General features: G+C 32.8%; 1 protein-coding gene across 3 annotated transcripts in view; it reads right to left on the bottom strand.

The window, feature by feature from the left end:
• LOC114331285 (E3 ubiquitin-protein ligase HECW2) overlaps nucleotides 1-23,510 on the bottom strand; it is a 955,949-nt gene that overhangs the window by 340,228 nt on the left and 592,211 nt on the right. For all 3 annotated transcript variants that reach the window (XM_050656276.1, XM_050656277.1, XM_028280809.2), the window contains exons 2-3: nucleotides 22,051-22,146; nucleotides 4,120-4,524 (exon numbers count right to left, since the gene is read on the bottom strand). In XM_050656276.1, the coding sequence (XP_050512233.1) occupies nucleotides 4,120-4,524; nucleotides 22,051-22,146 (501 nt within the window). The remainder of the gene's footprint in view (nucleotides 1-4,119; nucleotides 4,525-22,050; nucleotides 22,147-23,510) is intronic.

The raw sequence follows: 23,510 nt of genomic DNA, 5'->3' as shown, positions 1-23,510 counted from the left end.
AAAATACGTCAGCCAATCTCTTTTAATTTTTGTTCCACTGATTTGTTTTCGAAAAACCATAGATTGTATAAAAATCTTGTAATGCCTTCAAACTTTCTTTTTGAAGCTGAAACGCATCAAGGTTTTTACATTCTGAAGACCTTTCCCAATCCAAAATGTCCATACTTCTTTAGTTACTGTATTCCGTAATCCTATACCGTTTTCCGAATTTAGGACCCAAGTTAACTTCAATTTTTACCTTAGTTTCGGTTTCTGGTTCTTTACCTTCTTGAACTGGAATAGAACTGTCGTTACATGTTTTTCATCTTCTTCAGTTAGGGAAGCTATGTTTCCCTTATTTCTATTCCATCACGTGCATTTTCATTGGTTGCTGCTTCACTAACTATGGATTTCCGTGTGAAACTGAGTTTAAATAAGTTTTGCTTCTGTTTTGGATTTTGATTAATGATCTTTTCTTTCTCCTGATTTTCTTGTGTTTTTTTTGCTCACTTTCGATTCTTGTTTCCATCTGTAGTACTGATCCTTCTACCAAAGGGCATTCATTAGCGATGTACTCCCACAGCATATACTTTCTATGTGAACAAAAGTATGCATTGTAATGTAGCTTTATACGTCCACCATAACTTTTATGGTATTGCGCGATATTTGAATCTTTAACATTTTAAAAACGAAAACATTTTGTCGTTTTGGTCCCCGCGAGGCTCCCTTAGGGGCCGAGGCCCCTAGGCAGTTGCCTACTTTTCCTAATGGTTAATCCGGCACTGTACAGCAGTATGAAGAATTATTCCGTAATTGATGTAAAAAACAAATACAGTGATATGCAGGGTCTCCCGAAAAGATTGGTCATAAATTATACCACACATTCTGGGCTCAAAAATAGTTCGATTGAAACTAACTTACCTCAGTACAAATGTGCTCATAAAAAAAGTTACAGCCCTTTGAAGTTACAAAATGAAAGTCGATTTTTTTCAATACATCGAAAACTATTAGAGATTTTTTATTGAAAATGGACATGTATCATTTTTATGGCAGGAATATCTTTCGTTCCAATTAATTTATTATTGTGGTACCATTATAGTCCAAGTAATGAAGCTTAAAATAGGACAAAACCTTGCAATTTTTACAGAATGGATCGATTTGCTTAAAAATTTGAGAGTAAGTAGTGGATAGTCCAAGGATCAAAATCTATATGATGCCTAAAGGCGATTTTACCATGGGGGTGGTTGCCACCCCATGTCGGGGGTGAAAATTTTTTTATTATATTTTGACCGCAAAAGTTGGTAAAAACATTCATTCTAAGCAAAAAATGTTCTATATATTTTTTTGATAAAATTAATAGTTTTCGATTTATTTGCTATCGAATGTGTTAGTTTTATATTAAAAAAAATTAATGTTTTTAATCAGTTTTCTGCAAATAACTCAAAAAGTTTTCGTTTTATCAAAACAACTTTGCTTAACAAAAATGTACCTTTTGAAAAATCAAAAAAACCATTTTTTTAAATTTTCTTTAAGACCAATAGTAATCGAGCTATACTTTATTATATGTTAGCTCTTCTTCGTCAAATGCTAAATATTGTAGTTTCAAAGTCAAAAGACGGGAAAACTATGCATTTTTCGAGGATAATTTGTTTAAACTAATTTGAAGTATTTAAAAATATCTATCTCCAGAAATAAAAAAAGTCTTTAGCTCAAAAATTAAGTGGCTTATAATGAAAAGAATGTCTGACCCTATATTTTTCAGCGAAAAAGTGATCGAAAGCAAACCCCTAATCACCACCCTGATTAAAATTAGTCATTGACCTTATTTCGTTCTCTTTATTTATGTATTATTAATAGGTTCTAGAAGTTTAACTGGTTTAGAATGATTAGTTTAAAAAAAAATGGATTCAAAAGCAAATATCGAATTTTTGAAGTTTGGTAAAAAAATCCATTTTCTTCAGAATAGAAAGATTATCATCAGAAATACGAAAAAATATTTAAATACAAAATTGTAGCTTATTTAATTCTCAAGAACCTGGTTTGAAAAAATTTTTTCTACGGTAAAAATTGAGTGAGCTATTGACAATTAAATCTTGTAATAACATGCAAAAATCACCTTTACCAACCCTTTCAAAGTCACCACTTTTTGCGACTGAGGATTTTAAAAGGATTTAATATTAACAGTCTTATAGATCTTATAAAAACCTACAAAATTATTTTTTACCAAACTTTCTAAGATAAAAATTAAAAAGGTTACGGTTAAAAAATCAATATATATTTCTAAAAAAAAAAAAGAAATCCAATTGGAAGCATAATAATGTAAGTTATCTTTGTTTTTAGTCATTGGCCCTATTTATTCTTCTTTATTTATGTATTATTAATAGATTCTAGAAGTTTGACTGGCTTAGAATGATTAGTTTTTAAAAAACAGGAGTTAAAAGCGAATAACTAATTTTTGTAGCTTGGTAAAAAATGCCATTTCCTTCAGAATATAAAGATTAGCATCAGAGATACGAAAAATTGTTTCAATATAAAATTGTATGGTGTTCAATTCGCTAGAACTTGGTTTAAAAAAAATTTTTTTACGGCAAAAATTGAGTGAATGGTAAATGAGTATATATCGAAAAACATTGATTTTTTCTGTATAAAACTCACACTTTCGATAGCGAATAAATCGAAAAATATTAATTTTATCAAAAAAATGTATAAAACGTTTTTTGCTTAGAATTAATGTTTTTATCAACTTTTGGAGTCAAAATATAATAAAAAATTTCCACCCCTAAGATGGGGTGGCAACCGCCCCCATGGTAAAAGCGCCTTTCGGCATCATATAGATTTTGATCCTTGGACTATCCACTACTTATTCTCAAATTTTCAAGCAAATCGATTCCTTCTGTAAAAATTGCGAGGTGAAATGCTTCGGTTCCTGGACTATTAGTTAAACACAACGTTTTTAAAACTTTTTTGCATTTTAGTATTTTTTCGATAAGCCAGTTTTTATCGAGATGCGGCTTCTTTTTCAATATATTTACGTAAAAAATTTATGGGGGTTTTGTCCTTTAAACCCCCAAATGTTTGTGTACGTTCCAATTAAACTATTATTGTGGTACCATTAGTTAAACACAGTGTTTTTAAAACTTTTGCCTCTTAGTCTTTTTTTCATAAGTCACCTTTTATCGAGATGTAGCTTCTTTTTCAAAATATACCTAAAAATGTAAATTATAAATAAATTTTCAGATTATTAACAGGTCTCTATAATCGTACTTAACCATAATATACAAATATATGGTGGATTCGACAAATATTCAAAATATCTCGATAAACACTGGCTTATCGAAAAAGTACTAAGAGGCAAAAAAGTTTTAAAAACATTGTTTAACTAATGGTGCCACAATAATAATTTAATTGGAATGTACACAAATGTTTGGGGGGAGGGGGGTTCATAAATGCCACATGTCCATTTTCAATAAAAAATCTCTGAGAGTTTTCGATGAATAAAAATCGATTTTCATTTTGTAACTTCAAAGGGATGTAACTTTTTTTGTGTGCCCTATTAAATATAGGTAAGTGAGGTTCAATCAACCTATTTTTGACCCCAGAATGTGTGGTATAATTTATGACCATTTTTTTCGGGAGTCCCTGTATAAGACAAATTCATATTGAAAACAAAGGAGAATAGGCAACGACATGACAAACAATACCGTATGTCAGAATCTACGTACTGAAACATCCACGTCAGTAGTTAAGGGTTGCGTAGTATTCAAATAATCAATTAAAAATACGGAAAGGCCAATTTTAGCGTTTTTAGGCCATTTTTCAATACGCTGGATATTAATTAAAAAAAAACAAAAGATATGAGCTGAAAGCTTTAGTCAAGTAGATTGCTTTTTAAATTCGATTTCAAACCTACTGAAAATGTCCTCAAAAACGCTAAAATTGGGTTTATTCGGCATTTTTCATTCTTTATTTGCATTTTACGTTCACAGATAAACAGGGATAAATTGGTTCAAAAACTATTTCAGTCTTTACAATTTTACGTTTAAATTAACCATTTTACGAAAAACTCACAAGAATAACTACTTTGATCTTAAAATAACAGTAAAATAATAGTATAATAATTTCTAGAATTCGACAACTTACCTTCGGACTCCGGTGATGGAGATGAAGAGGCGTCCCAAATCTGATAATATTCCTTACTGGGCGATTTAGGCGACCTGGGACTGTTCTTTGACCTAATTTTTTTCTTGGTGCCATTTAAACCAGTAATACTCAAACCATTCGGCGATTTTTTCTTGGCTCCGGATACAATATGATCGCCGTTATCTAAAGTCTCTAACGAATTCGAAGGTTTCATTATATCCGGTGTATCAAGAAGATCTGTTTCGTCTTGAAAGGCGTCATTTTCTATACCGTTGCATTTTTGTTTTTTGGCTTTGATTAATTTTTTGATTTTGTCTACAGGATGTTTGATTATAAGTGGATCGGATTGGGCTATATATTCCATTGACGTTCCGTCGTAGTAGCGGAAACATAGTTTCTCACAGTCTGCAAATATAAACAAAAACTAGTTATGTATATAAGAAAAAAGTTATGTATATAAAAATAAAACTGAAAATCGTAGAGCACCGGAGATTACGTTTACAAGTGTTTTTTCTTTTCACATCACCTATTAGTCCCTCATTTTTTTTTGTAATTACCTCATCATTTTTAACAATTATAAAGTACTAATGGTACATCGAAAGCACTTAACTTTTTATCTGTTCTAAGTGAAATAGGCCTGGATCCCGCGTACCACAAAAAAAGGTTGATTAATAGCAAGCTGAAAATTTGTTAATAGCTTAACGGTGTCTAGTCGGACAAACTTTGATGTACGAGAACACTGGAACAGGGGAAGTTTTAATTGTGGAACAGTTTAAAAATTTGGAACGTCAGAATACCCTTTCATTAAACTCTTATGCAAAAATCAGACTGCTATTACTAACCAACACGATTCCTGTCATTTGACATGTTCTTCGTATTCCACTCATTAAAATGCCTAGTTGGTGATAAACACCAGTCTGACTTTTGCATGAGAGTTTAATGAAATGGTACCAAATCAATTGGAAGTTTTGTCCGATAAAATACATGGAACGTTTTCGTAGTATGACTTTCCAAATGTTTAACCTGTTCCACAATTAAAACTTCCCTGTTCCAGTGTTTCCATACATCAAAGTTTGTTCGACTAGACACCGTTAAGCTATTAACAAATTTTCAGCTTGCTATTAATCAACTTTTTTTTGTTACGTGGGATCCAGGTCAAAAACGTGAGGCAGCGAGACAAATTCTCAATATAGCGAGAATAATCATAAGCGTGTCTCTTAGTTGTCTGGACTAGAGATGAATGAAGTCAAACTAATTTATAGTTTGATTTTACTCAACAAACTTGACTTTAAAATCAAATTTTTTTTGTAAAAAAGTTTGACTTGACTTGAATTCGATATCTTAAGGTTTGACTCGAAGGATGGGAAACGGGCATCTCAATAAATAGTCATAAAATAAACAACCTACATTTTGCAGATGACACAGCCCTTCTTGCAAATAGTCAAGCAGAGCTGATTGATCTTATACGACTGGTCGAAAACGAAAGTCAAATATTGGGTCTGCAATTAAACATATCAAAGCCAAAGATCACGATAGTGGATAGAGGCTACATAACAATCACCACACATAACCACAATTGACCGGTTTGAGGTTGTGAGCTACTTATATTTGGGATCAGGGTCTAGGCCGTTTCATCGCCGCCAGTTCATCGCCGCCCTTTCGATGCCAACAATTCATCGCCGGTAGATTCATCGCCGGCCGATTCATCGCCAGCCGATTCATCGCCAATCAGTTAATCGCTAACTGATTTATTTCCGAATTTCCGACCAATTTTCGACAGTTACATTTATTTTTAATATTAATTAGGAATTCTAGGAAATGATCTAACTTAACCTAATTTAACCTAACACTTAATAAATTTGAACATATATATTTCTACAAAGGCCATTTAACACTAAATATTTAGTACTATTTAGTATCAAATTTAGGGGAAGTAGAAATAGAACAGTAAATTAATATAATATTTTTGAAGTTATACTTCTTTAGGCACGAGGGTAAATTTTTACATTCCCTGGCGCATGCGCACACCGATAGTATGTTGTTCGTTGCTAAATCATCCAATTTATGTATGTATCAGCGCAACTAAGGTTTGAAAATAATATATTAGTGTTTTTAGTAAATATATTTATTATATTTTTTGTGTCTTTGGATTTGTCTTCCTTGGGAGTAAGATCATAAGTATTTTAAACATTTTTATATTTAATACTTCACTTGATCTATTTGTCACCGTCGTTTGTAAGTACGTCCCAGAAGCCGTAAAAACAAAACCCTGATGGGTTATTGGTAGAGCATTCGACTACATAACGCGAAGGTCCCAGGTTCAAATCCTGACACGGACGATTGTTATCCTATTTTTTTAATTTTTGGTGTTGTTTTAATAAAAAAAAATTTGAAAGTGGTAATATTAAAATTAGTTTATTAATTAAATAAAATACAAATAAAGTTATAAACTTATAAAGTATATTTATTTCGTTGAAATCGTATAATAGAAGTATAACTTCTTACGTGCGTACAAAGTACACACACATTTTTTTTATCTTTTTAATTGTCATAAGTTTTGAACTGAATTTAACGTCGTGTCGTGTCATCTCCCATAACAAAAATCAACTGACTAACTGGCGATGAAACGGACGGCGATGAAACGGACGGCGATGAAATGGACTGGCGATGAATCGGCGGCATCGAAAAGGCAGCGATGAACCGGCGGCGATGAAACGTCCCATTCTGCTGGGATCATTGATCACAAACACAAGGTCATTACAGGATGAGATTAAACGTAGATGTGATCTAGCAAAAGTCGCCACAGCAAAAATGACTAAAATATGCAAGGCCTGTCAAATTAAAAGAGCCTTAAATCAAATTAGAAGGTAAAGTACAGGGCACAAGATCAGTAGGAAGACGCCAGAAGTCATGGTTGAAGGACCTGAGAAGATAGTTTGACCACTCATATGCAGAAATTTTTCGTGCAGCAGTTTCCAAAGCTACAGTTGCCATTTGGATCGCCAAACTTCTAAAGGAGACGGCGCAATAAGAAGAAGAAAGATGAGGTTGATCAACTGCTTAATATTCTCAATACTGACCTACGGATGTGAATCTTGGACCCTGAGACAATCGGAAAGAAGAAAGATAGACACCACTGAAATGTTCTGTTGGAGACGAATGTTACGAATTCCTTGGATCCACCGTAGGACAAATAATTCAATTTTAAGAGAGCTAAAAGTTAGCCAACGACTCTCGAGTAAAGTCAATCTCCAACAATTAAAATACTTCGGACATATGAGAGCAAACACAGAAAACATGGAAAGACTCATTATACAAGGAAAGGTCGAAGATCACGAGGAAGATCCCCAACAAGATGGATCGATCAAATTACAGGAATATGCAAAAGACCTATGCACGAGTTAAAAGAAATGACCAGAGAAAGAGATCTTTGGAGACGAACAATACACGACGATTCATGTCGATCACTACACTCCCTCCGGGGGGTTTGACTTGAAGAGAGGAAGTTTGACTTGAAATCAAACTTCTTCCAAACAGTTTGAAGTTTGAATATCATATTGCGCAAAATGTTTATTTCCAATTCTAATCGAGAGCGTACCGCCTTTTGTTTAGACTTATTTAGACAGGTCTGTTTTTTGTGACATATTTAGAAGTATACGCTTGGTTTGTTACGTTTGTTTAGAAGTGTGCTTTGTGTGATAATTTCTGAACCTGAACCTTTTTTGGCTCAGTATACGTACCAGAACAAGTGAGTCTGATTTTAAAGATATCCCCACTGCAAAAATTAAGAGAAAAAATCTGTAGACGAGGCAGCATTGATTAACAAGAAAAAGAAATATACTGATTTCTTACAAGCGATTCCAAAACAATGAAAATTTCAAAGGGCAAACTATGTAAAAATAAAGAACAGCGTTATAAAATGACAAAAATAGTACAACTAGTTCTTTAAAATGACATCTAATGTTAAGTCACAAAAAATTGTATGAAGAATGATTTCCGTAGGAAGCAACAATTTCTAGGACAAGTATAGAGCGTTTCACGTTAAGAATAGAACATTGCGGAGATGGCCCCATGTATTTCTTACGGACGATAAAAGCGCGCCGATGCCCCGCCGTACTGACTAGAATGAATCGTATATCGGCAGTGGAGTATCCACCGGTGCGCGAGAGGTTTGGCAACACTGATCCCCGTTAGCGCAACGCGTAACGTTCTATTAACGTCAAATAAAGTATTCGCGGTGTGCAAGTACTTGGAAAGGGAAACGAGAAACGACCCTGCGCGAGTCGCGGAGAAATATTGCAACAATCTTAAATAATTCATATTGTCAATTGAAATTGTCAAATTGACGTATATTTCATACCTTCTGTCAATGAAGCAGAAAAATTATATATTGCTCCACAATATTGGTATGATATGCAATTATTATATAAAGGTAAATTTAATTAATTGTATTTTGCTTGCAGTACTGCGTTTTAATAACTAATTTTATTTACTATATACAATTGTTGATGTTTTCGTAACATAACCTGAATCTTATTTTTTTCTTCTTATTGTTTTTTTGAACTATGGCCTTGACAATTATCCAGTAACCAGGACTAATATAATTGGCCAATATAATTAAAAGTGCGAATAATAGTACAGAGCGAAGAAATAGGGGTCGCTTTGCCGAACTTGCACGGTCCCAATAGTGCTTGTGATAGTAATACCATAAAACGTTAGATCCAAAATGACCTGATGAGTTTTTATACAATTCTTAATACGCCAGTCAATGGGAGAAAGAATAGGATATTACCTCCGAATTCTATCCTACTGCATGGATTTTAATGAAATTTTGGGCCTAGCCTCTACTTACCTATGTCTACCAAAGTCTACCCTATGCCGATGTGTGCTTTTATCTTAGGGTTCCCACCCCTTCTTAGGGGTGGAAAATTTTTTGGTTAAGATTATCACGGAATTCGCTAGAGAACCTAATTCTACGCAAAAACTGTTCAAAACATTTTTGTAGATTATAAAAGACAAAGAGACACTTGCTTCATAAATCTTCTAGTTATAATACAAAAAGAGATGTGGTAGGTGAAAATAGTTTGTTTTAGGTGTAGGAACGCTATTAATACCTTTTGTAGTGCTTGAAAAGACCTTTAAAATGAGCTATATTAAAGGTCCATTACATTAAAACTAAGCGAGATATGCTGCAAACAAAATTGATAACTAATGTATTTTAAGAAAAAAAAATAAGAAGTAATTTTAACCCCCATCCACCAAAATGTAAATGCATGGCTTTTCTTCTACAATACCTTTTATTATAGTGTTATTTCTATGTTCAAAAAGTATGAATGGTTTTTGAAAAAAAAAAAGATCAAATTGTAGAGAACATTTTAAAATTTTTTTAAAAATCTTCCTTTTTCTCCATGTAACTTGAAAATGATATACAGTAATGAAAAATAAAAAAGAATGTGTGTGCTTTGTACGCACGTAAGAAGTTATACTTCTATTATAATATAATTTCAACGAAATAAATATACCTACTTAACAGTTACAATACAAAAAATTAACAATAATTACCAAAAATGAACCAAAACTTAACAATGCCAAATATTAAAAAAAAAAGAAAAAAATATGAATCGTCCGGGATTTGAACCCGCAATCACGCGATTTTTTTATCTCTGGTCCAATGCTCTACCAACAAGGCCATCAAGCCGCATGCTAGTTACCTTTCAGATATACATAATTATACATCACGGTGACAAGTGAAATATAAAAATAGATGTTTTATTATTTTACGCCCAAGGAAGACAAATCCAAAGACACAAAATTATAATAAAAAACCTTTTAAACCACCTTTTTCAAATTGCGCAAGTTGTATTATTAATATTAATGTTAATAAATGAAATATAAATATTTTGACGTTTCACAATTTGACAATTCACTTTTAACTGCAGTGCCTTAAAAATTTTAAAGCACAAGTGCCTTAAAGTAGCATTTTTAACGCTCCTATGGAGTCCTAAAAATTGCATTTTTAACACGTTTGTAAAAAATATATTTAAAAACACTAATATATTCTTTCCCCGCCTTTTCTGGACTGATACATACATAAATTAAAATATTTTGACATTATAACTTCAAAAATATAATATGAAAACTATTTAAAAAGGCAGTATAACTATTAACTAACCTTTGTTGTTTCTCTTCCCACAAATTTTAAAACGCAACAACCATACATAACCAAACCGTCAACCATCCAAACCACAGCGGCGCTACAGCTGCCATATTGGATAATTTTTGATATGTCATTTGAACATCCAATCAGAACAAAGTTATAATGCGCATGCGCCGGGATCGTAGGTTTTAACATATAAAAATTCACCCTCATATCGCGCGTAAAGAAGTATAACTTCAAAAAGGAAATTTTTATCTGAAAAAGCCCTACATTTTTGTGTGGTATCTTTTTTTCGTATCTCTTGTCTTTTTCGAGTTACATGGAGGAAAAGGAAGATTTTTAAGAAAATTTAAAAATGCGCTCTATAATTTGATCTTATTTTTTTCAAAAACCATTCATTTTAATCCAGCCCAACTTTTTGAACGGAGAAACTAATAAAAAGTATTGTAGAAGGAAAGCGATGTATTTAAATTCTGATGGATGAAGGGTTAAATATACTTTAACTTCTTCTTAAAATGCATTAGTCATTAATTTGCAGAATATCTCGCTTAGTTTGCATGTAATCAACAACTAGTATTGCTCATTTTAAAGGTATTTTCAAGCACTACAAAAGTTATTGGTATCATTATACACCTAAAATCGACAGTTTCTCTGTTATTTCAAGTTGAATACACCGATTTGAGCATGCAGCAAAAAAAATTCTTCTGACCTACCATATCCCTCTTTGTATTTTAACTAGAAGATTTACGAAGGAACGAATCTCTTTTTTATAACCTACAGAAATATTTTATATAGTTTTTTTTTGTTAGATGCATAGTTTTTAAGGTATTCGCAAAAATCCGTCCGAATAGGTGTCGTTTTTCAATGAAAATGGCCAATTTTCAACCACAAATAACTCAAAAAGTATTGAGTTTTCAAAAAATAATCATAGAACAGTTTTTGCTTAAAATTAGGTTCTCTGGCCTTTTCCGTGGCTATTTTAACTAAAACATTTTTCACTCCCGAGAAGGGGTGGGAACCACCCCCCAAGATAAAAGCACACATCGGCATAGGGTAGACTTTGTTTCTTGAGCTATTTCCTACTTACTGTGAGAATATATCAAGTAAATCGATGTAGTAGGATGGAATTCGGAGCCAAATACCCTCATTGACTGCCCTATAAGTAGATAGGTACATTTAGTACGGCACCGATTTACTATTTAGGTTGGGGCCGGCTGGAGGGGCGCGGAGATCGTTTCTCGTCCTGAAACGCTGAACCTATCTTGTCAAAAATATATTATATTTTGTTATACCAGCTTAAATTTTTGTTGAAGTAGATTTAATTACGCTTCTTGGTATTACCATCCAACGGGTTTTTTGTTCTAATCTGTAAAGCAACACTCAAATAAGCATAAAGAAGTGATCAAATCACAGGTAATCGTTGACAGAGTAGACGTCATAAAATTATCACCGATAAAACGAAACTTGCTATAGAGCAATTTTACACGTAAATGCATCATTTTCTTGAATTCACGATAATTCTCTGTACGTAAACAAATCCTCTATTTTGACTCGGATCGCTTCCCGTATGAAGTTATTCTTATATGGGATTCATTGTATTTTTAACATGTTGTTATCTTAATTGGTGTCTTAATATATTACCATAGTGAACTGTAATATGTAATGGTAGGGGGAGCAAAGTATGCTAAATGTGCAGTCACTCGAGCGCTTTGGAGACCTATTGGGTTGTGAAGAGTAGGTCCTAAAACCAAAAAAAGTTAAGTAACATTTTCCATTTTAGTGGGCGCTTGCCATTTTTTAATTTAATTTTCCATTTCCAACAATCGTTTTTTCCGATTATAACGCCATCTGTGCATAATTCGAAAAAATGTTTCGAATAAAAGTTACTTATTTTTTCGTAAGGAATCCAAATCTGCAATAAAAAATGGGGGCTCCTATTTAAGATTTTAAAGTAACCCCCACCCCACCTCCGTGGGGGGGGGTCGTGTTTGGTGCCATTCGATAGATTTTTTAAAAATATTAAATAAGTGTATTTTACAGTTTTTCGATCTGATGTTCATTTCGCGAAATATCGCAAGATTCGTATTTAAAATATTAAATTTACCCCCCACCCCTCTCCGTGGGAAGTCGTGTTTGGTATCATTCGATAAATTTTTAAAAAATATTGAGCACATATTTTTTAGTTTTTCGATCTGTCATTCATTTCGCGAAATATTCGCTTTTTTCTTGTGAAACTTTGGGACTCGCCCATTTCCTTACGCCCGGCTCAAATCGTCAGATTTTTGAAATATACACTCTTTCGCATGTACTTAACTTACCTTATCTTAATCTGACAATTTGGAGTTTTTTAAGGATAGATTTTTTTTTCGGGCCCCTATTAACGAACTCCCCTGTGTTAAGAGCCAATATATGGTAGAGGTACATCTGCAGGGTACCAGGTTTCTCCCCATATGATAATCAGACGCGCTCGAGTAACTGCAAAAATCCCCGCTTGGGCTCCCCTACCATAATTTTTACATATCTATCTCGAAAAAAAATATATATCTACTATAAATAAATTATTTTTCCATTTACCTCTACCGAAAGTATACTTTTCCGGACCTGATTGTAGGGAGCAAAGTTGTACTTTTTCTCCCTAGGGAGGAAAAGTAAAAGTGACGTCATGGTATTTCATTCATGAAATATAACTTATTGACGCCCTGTACAATATCTATTTTCTATTACGTAAGTATCTATACATTTTAACGTTTATTTAACAACACTACCACTATTTAACAACGTATTTTGCAGAATGTAAAAAACAGTAAATTGTTATTCAGGGCCCGGATTACGTACACTCGATACGCATCGTATCCGCCATGTTTTACCGTAGCGCCTTATAGGAAAACATGACGGATACGATTCGTATCGAGTGTTCGTAATCCGGGCCCTGATTTAACAATGTTTACATTAATAATTTGACTTATATTTGACAGTTGACAGTTATATTGTAATACCTACTTGTTAGTTTTAGTTCTAATAAATTTTGTTGGTTAGATACATAAATAAATTAAGTAAAAATAAAAAAATGACTTGTTATTTGAGGAAGGTGGAAAAACCATATGTATAACATGGGGTGCCTTTTCCTCCCTTGAATGATTACTGCTCTCCGCTACGCGTCGGACAGTAAATTTCATTCTCGGGAGGAAAAGTAGCACTTTCCTCCCTTGTTATACAAATAGCTATTTCAAACTTGTTTGAATTTTCAAATCTGTAACCATTGGCCAGTTTGACTTAAGTTAAATTGTTTGTCAGAAGGATTGGCTTCACTTTGATTTAATTTAAGTCAATTTCAAACATTCTAGTTAAACTTGTGTAACTCTAATCTGAACACACGTTGAGCTGACTAAACATACCTAGAGGTTAAAGTGTGAGTTGTCAGTAAAGAGACCATGAATGCTTCAATAAAACAAAGAGATTGTCGAAATAAAAATTGATAAAAATTTAATCAACACAGAACGAACTGAGCATTAAAACTAAAATAGAACAAAATAAAATCTTTATTCATGGGCACCGGCAGCGTGGTACACTTCGCGTCAAAAAAAACTGGTACACTTTTTTTTCCCAATGTAAACCTGTGTTCAGACTGGACACAATGGCTCGTGAATCACGGCGTTGTTGGCAGCACAGATAATGGAATTGCACTAAATCTAAATACAAAAAATAACGTTCAAAAATCATGGTGGTGAATCGTAAAACGGGCCATAGGTAACTCAATGTAAAATTCTAAACTGTTAAATTCCTGCTTCCCTAATCATGTTATAACAAAAGTCATGAGAAGCTATTTGTAGAGGATTAAAGTCTGTATTAAAAACAAAAGCTAAAATTGTTCTAGGATTTATAGTCCTGTCGCCAGGGGGGGTACAACGGCCTCCTTTATTCAGATGGACTTACCCAAGTTTTTTTTATGTATTTTGACCCGTAGAACACGAATTTTTTGGGTAACAGTTGATCCGGATGTCGATAAGATTGTTATAAACAAAGAACTTGAGGAATTACATAACAGCGATTTCTCGCAACACAAAACATTTTTTCGTATTTTTTGGGTCATTCTAAGCAAAAAATGTTTCTACAAGTTTTTTCGTAGGATTCATAGTTTTCGAGATAACCGCTGTTAAAATTTCAAAAAATCGAAAAATTGCAATTTTTGAACCCGAATAACTTTTGATTTAAATATAAAATAGCAATTCTGCTTACCGTATTTGAAAGTTCAAGTTAAATTATATCGGTTTTGATTATTTTTATTGCTAAAAATTTATTTTTTTATTGTCAAACAAAGCTATAAACACATAGTGTTTCCCGTACCTAATACATGCGTTTTAATACATCCGACGTAGATATTGCCTCGCTTGCACTCGATTTTAAATGAGAAATCATTGAAAACATCACTCACGCACTAGGTGTTTATTACTGTTTATAGCTTTGTTTAAGAATAAAAAAATTAATTTTTAGCAATGCAAATAATCAAAACCGATAGAATTTGACTTGAACTTTCAAATGCAGTAAGCAGAATTGCTATTTTATTTTTTAATCAAAAGTTATTCTGGTTCAAAAATTGCAATTTTTCGATTTTTTGGAAGTTCAACCGCACTTATCTCGAAAACTATGCATCCTACGAAAAAACTTGCCAGAACATTTTTTGCTTAGAATGACCCAAAAAATACAAAAAAATATTTTGTTTTGCGAGAAATCGCTGTTATGTAATTCCTCAAGTTCTTTGTCTATAACAATCTTATCGACATCCGGATCAACTGTTACCCAAAAAATTCGTATTCTACGGGTCAAAATACATGAAAAAAACTTGGGTAAGTCCATCTGAATTAAGGAGGCCGTTGTACCCCCCCTGGCGACAGGACTATTAAACACATTCCAGCATTTTGAAAAATATTTACATTTGCCACAGTAGGTATGTGTGTAAAAGTTAGGCCCACGTTATTATTTACCTGATTGTTCGCACACTATTGACTGAATAAAACATCTTTATTATTATTACTTTCTCCTCAATTGAGGCTATCTTATCAATTTTATTATTTTTTAAACAAGAAATGATAAAATAAAAATGTTGACAGTTCAAATTGTCAATATTTATAATAACTTCACTGTGACCGAACGCAATCGATAAACATTATGGTAATGTGTGTGGCCTAACTTTGGCGTATTTCTGTGAAAAATTATTATATTTTTACAAAATTTTGGAACATGTTTAATTCGTAGAACAATTTTAACAGTTGTTTTCAATACAGATTTAATCCTTTAGAAATAGTTGTTTATGTGTTTTGATATAAAATAATTAGGGAAGCAGGAATTCTACAGTTTAAAATTTTACATTAAAATATGGCCCGTTTTCCAATTCACCATTCGGTATAAAAATTTTAGACAGGTATTATTTTTACCATTAACAACAAAAAACCGTATCTAATAAATTTAATATCCAGACAGACGGTTGAGTTAAATGAAAGTTTTGAATGAAATATTTGCAATTAAACGTCATTAAATGTTCTTTTTATTTTCCCCCTGTAACTTATTAAAATGAACATAGAAGTTTTCAGGGACTTTCGGCCCTCAGTAATAATGTAATCTTTCATTCTGCGTTTAAATTTTTCAAAAATATTCATTATGTTTCTTATGATTCGAAAAAAATTAATACATTTAATAAAACACATTGAACATTTTGACAGGCGACATTTTCCACCTATAGTATTTTTACTACAAAAGCGATATTACGTAGGTCAAAATTTTTGACGTAAGAGAACTGTCAAAACATTAGAATGTGACTTTTCATTATTGCATTGCATGAATTTCATTCTCTTACGTCAAAAATTTTGACCTACGTAATATCGCTTTTGTAGTAAAAATACTATATGTCTTTAATATTTCAGCAGTTTCGAATTTTATTGTAATACATGATATTTAAGTTCCACACTTGTTCACTGTTACAGTTATTCATTTTGTATTAATTTCAAATTTTAATTTTTCCAGTGTGTTTTATTTATTAGTATCCCACAACTCTACAAGATTTTTGTGCTACACTTTACGAGAAACCCTTCACACTTCTCGATTTTAAATTAAACTATGTCTCGATTAAATCATGTCTCGAGTTATTATCTGTCATTCATTTCATATCTGTCATAAATTATAATAGAACACGAATTAATTTATGGGTACTTAATGAGATGATGGAACATTACAAAGTTAATAAGATAATTTTTTAGGATGCATGTTTAAATAAATGTGACTGACTAATCGAGATTACTAAAAACTTGCGATCTGCCGCACAGCCCTGCTTTTAGCTGGTTTGATATAATATTTTAGTTGGTCTGGCAACGTTGCGTTGCCTAGAAATAAGAATGACATATGTGACAAGACCAATTTACACAACTAGAAAAACACGATTTTCGGTTATAAGACTTGTACCAGTTTTTTTTTACGCGAAGTGTACAACGAGGTGCAATCGCACCCCCCTGACCGGAAAGAAAGTACATAGCTATACATATGTATAGTTCTTGTAAGTATATGTTATAACAGGTTAGAATATAAACAATGTCAACTTTTTTATTGTAGTGAACTGATGATGCTTTAAAATAATAAAGCGAAACGTATTCAAAAAATCAATGAAGTAGCTGACTTCTAGTTTTTTTTTGTGCCAACCTTAATGACCGATTAAACCTCTGCATTCACCAGTTGAATACTTGAAATTTAAATTGACGGTCGTATGCTTTACTATGTATAGTTTTATATTTTATATTGGTTAATAGTACGTACATATGCAGTTGTACATCCTGAAAGGAATCCTGCCGGCGCCTATGTCTTAATTTGCAGGTGTGTTTTAAGATTAAAAGTCTTTCTTTTTTAACAATATGATGAAGTATTTACAGTCAAGACATACAAAAATGTCTACAATCTCAATCGGTTCGAAATTGAGTCGATCGGATTAACGAGTTCTGTCTCGAATGGAAGGTGTAATCAATTAATAAAAGTGTCGCGTCGTGTCACACATCGACACAGTTTTGCAAGCAAATTCGTCCCTCATAATATACAGTGATGGCATTACATTATCACACATCAGCATGGCTTTGTCAGATACATTAAGAATACTTACTTGGTTGATGTTGATAGCTAGTCTCAGCAATGCAATAATAATTATGTCCTGACCTTGTCAGATCACCGGAAATTTAAAGGCGCGTTTACATGTATCCAGTAACTGGCGCCAGTCGCACTGGAACGACAGTGCTGGCATCATGTAAACGCTTTTTTGTTCCAGTCCAGCGCTGTCTGCCAGCGCTGTCTCGAATAGAAGGCTGGTCTATTTTTCGTGCCAGTGGCACTCGTCCGCGTCCCCTCTAACCCCGTGCCAGTGGTTGTAGACACGTGTAAACACAGCGTTCCAGTCGCTGGCGCTGTCGTACCTGTGGTTTCAGTGGCCGTATTAGGATTTTTAATAAGAGTGCCAGTGAGATTGGCGCCAGTTACTGATACGTGTAAACGAACCTATCCAGCGCTGTCTTAGTCAAGCACTCGCATTCCAGTGAGACTGGCGCCAGTTACTGGATACGTGTAAACGTTACTTAATGGTTCAGTTTAAAGATAGAATAAAACAGTCTCTGACTGTAGACACAAAGTTAACTTCAAATGTAAGGCTTAATATAAGCCCCCAAAAGTCCAAACTGATGAAATTTTCCAGGAGGAATTTAAGACGAATTAGATCCTCCAAACCTGAATGGTACCTACTAATCTAAATCTGGTAGGTGAAGTACCTCAGGAGTAATACTAGACTCGACTCTTATTTGGAAACAGTCAAAAGAATGAATAACCAAGAAACTTGTGACTACATACTTTAACGATAGCCCGATGGAAAAATGTGGGGTTTATATGGTTTTAACGAGACATGTTATATTAAATTTATAACACATGTAGGTAAAATCAATTGTTTACCTTGGAATTGCAGAGGATTTGGCAGCACACTAGGGAGCAGGTACTACTGGATCTTCCTGCTCTTATAAGGGAAAAGACGAGCATAGGATATTCTAGGCTGCTGGAAAACCTGAGTAACGTAACAGTTAGATTAGGATATAGGAACATCATAAATGAAATTAGGGATACTTTATTGATGATGTTTGATTATCTCGTGCCTGATTATACCTGGTATACAGACGGGTCTAAAACTGCATGGGTAGGGTGCAATTAATGCAATTTTGAATTAAGCAACAGAAATCTTCATGAGGGCTTTTAAATGGTGGATCACTGTAGTTCAGACAATAGACGCCACGGAGTAAGTAAGTAAGTAACAATTGAATGGAAACAGTAAACTTTCTATATAGATATGTAAAAATAGTAACACAATTTGTAAATTCAATAATAGTTATTTATGTACCAAGTCAGTAAAGTGACTCTTTATCGAACGAGTCTGATATTATGAGCCGAGCGAGCGTAGCGAGCAAGGCGAATAACAGACGAATTCGATAAAGAGTCTTTACTGACGTGGTGCATACAAAATTTTATCGCCAATCATAAAAAACATTAACACTTACTTAACACTTACTTAATTACATCCTTCTAATGAAAAAAGAGTGTGTGTACTTTGTATGCACGTAAGAAGTACTTAAAGAACAGCCTTTCGAAGTTGCTTTTTCCTTGTTTAATCGTAGAAAATTTAAATAAATAGTCATATTTTGTGTAATCTTTTTAATGTACCGGGTGTCCCAATAAGAATTGCTCTCGGCCATATCTCAGGAACCGTTTATAGTAGAGCTTTGAAATAAAAAATTTTATAACAAAAGTTGCCTCAGGAAAAGCCTGGAAATTATTTTCATAATTGTGGGACCACCGCTAGAGGGCGTAATTGAATATCAAAAATTAAAAAATCTAAATTTTACAAAATGTTCCTAATGAAGAGGCACTGGAAATCCGATCGTCGTATTTTTCATAAAATTCTACGCATATTTGATTTGACAAGTTTAGGTCTACCTTTGGAAATAAGAGGTGGGGGTGAGTGGAAACCTTGTTATGAAAAACTAGCTGTGAGTCCGGTTCTGCTTAATCAAATTTTGCAAACTTGGTCTTGTTGAAGACAGATATTTTTCTTCAATGTAAAAGTTATGATTTCGAACCAACTTACTGAGTAATATGCCAGCTAGAAGGCGTTATTTAATTTTTTTCAGAAATCTAGTGTTCCTTGGAAAATATTAAATACAAACATGCATTTTTAATACCATATTACCAAATTAGACAAAATTAGCAACAGAATAGCGAAAACCGCATGTTAATACCTTTTTTCTATCTCGAGATATCTTACAAAACGTGTAAATTTAAAAACATAACTGTTACTGTCACCGGTAAACGAAATAATTCATTAAAAGTAGTGTGCTATGGAAACAACAAAGAAACATTTTCCAGCTGTCAACGTATATTAGGTCTTTTCAACGCTTCTCATTTGTTTCGAGCCTCGTTCATATCTCGTATATTAATATTATACACGGATTATACGGCATATGACAGACGCTCGAAACAAATGAGAAGCGTTGAAAAGCCCTATTACAAAGAAATAAAAACAACTATTTAGTGATGACATAAACGTTCAAATTTTTGCCCATCATTTTCGTTGCAAACATTTACTCTTTCAAGAGTAGATTGAACAGCAGTCTCAATTTCTGCTCTCGATATGCTTTGAATGGCGTTTAGTATTCTCTGGATAATGTATTCTAGAGTAGTGTATGATGGGCAACAATTTGAATATTTAGGTCGTCACTAAGTAGTTCTTTTTGTTCTGTGTTATATTTAATTTTAATAGTATTGTTTCTCTTTATATTGTTGTTTTAATTAATTATATTTTTATACGTTGACATCTGGAAAATGTTATTTTGTTTTTTTCCACAGCACACTACTTTTCATTAACTTAGTTTACCGGTGATAGTAACAGTTATGTATAAAATTTACACGTTTCTCGAGATATCTTGAGATAGAAAAAAGGAATCGACGTGCGGTTTTCGCTATTCTATTGCTAATTTAATCTAATTTTATAAAGTATGATTAAAAATGCATACTTGTATTTAATATTTTCCAAAGAAAACTAGATTTCTGAAAAAAATTAAATAACGCCTCCCAGCTGGCTTATTACTTATTAGGATGGTTCAAAATTATCACGCTTACATTGAAGAAAACGATCTGTCTTCAACAAGACCCAGTTTTCAAAATTTGATTTAGCAGAACCGGACTTACAGCCATTTTTTCATAACAAGGTTCCCACTCACCCCCACCTCTTATTTGCAAAGGTAGAGTTAAACTTGTTAAATCAAATATGCGCAGAATTTGATGAAGAATACAATAATCGGATTTCCAGTGCCCCTTCATTAGGAAAATTTTGTAAAATTTAGATTTTTTTATTTTTGATATTCAATTACGCCCTCTAGCGGTGTACCCACAATTATGAAAATAATTTCCAGGCTTTTCCTGAGACAACTTTTGTTATAAAATTTTTTATTTTAAAGCTCTACTATAAACGGTTCCTGAGATATAGCCGAGAGCCATTCTTATTGGGACACCCGGTACAATGTATACATACATACAATATACAATCTTCGGGTAGAAGGGTAGCCACTTCAGGACACTTTGACCTTTGGACCCTCGCGATACAGCATCGCGCGTGACTGCCTCTCGATACAACAGCCCGCGTGACTCCGACTTGTCGGGGTGAGGTCATTGGGGTAACTTGTCGGGTGACGTCATTGGGCATTTTTGTTGAATTACCTTCATCATTAAATAATCGTTATCAGGTGCATTTAATAAGAAACTTAGCACTTCTTCTTGCGGCAAGGTTTTTGATTTTTTGGGAATGTAATTCCTTCCTTTTTGTTTCAAAAAAGCTGTAAGTTTTTTATAATTGCTTATATAATATCTATGTCTTTATTTGTGGTCAAAGTTGCCTTTAACATTGAATAATAGGACCACATAGTCGATGGAGAATATTCTTTAGACAATTCAGAGAAATATGCTAGTAAAACACTTTCACTATAATTTGTAATACTATTTTTTTCACGACATGCTTCAAATATGTCATATTGCCTATTGTATTTTTCGATGGATTTTGCTGGGAGAAGCTCTGAAACTGCCTCTAACGATTTCTTGCGTATTTCAGGTGGCATACCTACATGTAATTTCTTCCATTTCCAAAGCAGCACTACTGTACTATAATTTGATATTCGTTTTAACACTTTTATTACAATAAATACAATTTTTAATTTAAATTTTTTAAATACGACAGTGATGACAGATGACATCTGCATGCCGTTTTCGATTTTTAATCGATACATAGTTATCAATATTGAATAATTACTAAATCGGTAAAATTTTGATTAATTTTATATGAATATAATTGCAAAATACTACAGAATTTCACTTTTGGCATAAATTTAATTAATAATAACGTAAATTGTGTACAATATTTTCAATAATTAAAGTAAATAAATTTTAAGTTCACTCAAATAAATAATCGATTACTGCCATCGACCACTTACATTCAATCTCGGTTAATTTGATTAATCGCGGCAAGTAAAGTAAAATTCTTCTTTCAGTACAATAAAGTGTTACTTTACTGCCGCAAATGGCGTCAAATGAGTACAATAATAAATGACTTTAATGACGGTTGGCGATAAACAATTTTTTACAACAAAGCGACGTGAGTGAAGAAGATCTTCTGCAGATGTATTCATTTAAAAAAAATGTATTTTATAATTACTTACCATTATGTGTTTGAGGTATATCCAGCAGCCACATTGTACTCTGTTCCTGTCCTCTAACTTCTTGCTTGCTTAAACACTCCTCAACTGTTGACGTGTCTGAAACAAATGTCTTTTATTAGAATAAAAATAGCCAGTCAAAGCAATTATTGTTGTAACAAATTTGAAAAAAAGTCTATTAAGGGGTGTTATAATGACCCGCTTTATTCCAAGAAAACAAAAACAGGTAAGTTTTGGATCCCGGTATAAAAAAGTTACAGATAAAACAAGCGAACATTATTTCATTTTTGATATATTCTTGGGTGTAATATTAATTTAGTTTTATTTATACTTGTCTGCAAAGCATATTTTGTCTTCAACCAAAATAGAGAAAACAATGTAATATTAAACAGACATGCACCAACGGTAGTAACTCCCTGACATAATGGAATTTTTATGGAGTTACCGGAGAAGAGTTTAATTTATTATACGCACATAATTCAGTCTTCACTATACCGTTTATGGCGTGGAGGTCTCATCTACAGTCGTATTTTCTTTTCTTGTAAATATCTGTTTTACAAATTAGTTTCACTTTCTATTTTTTTTTTGTACTAGATACTAGTTCGATGTTAATTTATTTCCTTCTACTCTCATTCAGTCTTCAGTAATTTCTTGCAATGTTGCTCTAAGGAATCTTATTTCTGAAGCTTACACACATACAGGGTGGGGCATTAGTGCGAGGAAGACCAATTACTCGTTTGTCGTAAGAGATACGAAAAAAATTATTGAGATAAAGTTACGGATAGGACACTAACTAATTTTTTTTAATATACAGGGCCACTCGTATTGACAGGGTGACACAAACTTGTTTTTTTAATGAAATACTCTGTATATTTTTCCATTTATGGATACTTCTCGATGTCTTCTTTCTTAAAATATAACGTTGTGTAATATTATACTAGGTAGTTTAAAAGATAATTACGTTTTTTTTTATTAATTTCGTAGCAACATTCACACCCTGTAGCATTGTAGTGATTGGACATTAAAAACTCTATTTATGTTATGATTTTTAATATAGTGTACTATTGTTAAAAATTATTAATATAGCGAAATGTTTAATTTTAGTATACAGAGTTGGTCGAAACTCGAAATGAGTATTTTCTGAGTTTTCTCAAATGGAACACCCTGTATTTTAGTACTGTAATGAAATTCTATTTTATGGTACTTTTTTATTTATTTGTTAAGCATATCTCTGTACCTAAGTGCTTTAATTTGTGAGTTATTCGTGATTCTTTAAGCCAAACATTAATTGCACCAAAAATTACGTGATTTTTTATTAGGTTGGCTGTGAAAATATCCAATACGTATTAATCTAGATCTAGACTGATTCTTAATTTATTAATATTGGATGAGATATTAAAATACCTACGTAGTTAAGATTGTTGGTGCGTAAAATAGTAATAAAACATACAATATTCTACCTA

The sequence above is a fragment of the Diabrotica virgifera genome, chromosome 7 (assembly GCF_917563875.1).
Source record: "Diabrotica virgifera virgifera chromosome 7, PGI_DIABVI_V3a".
Classification (NCBI taxonomy): Eukaryota; Metazoa; Arthropoda; class Insecta; order Coleoptera; family Chrysomelidae; genus Diabrotica; species Diabrotica virgifera.
The sequence above is the reverse complement of the archived record's forward strand: the minus strand, read 5'-3'. Positions and strand labels throughout refer to the sequence as shown.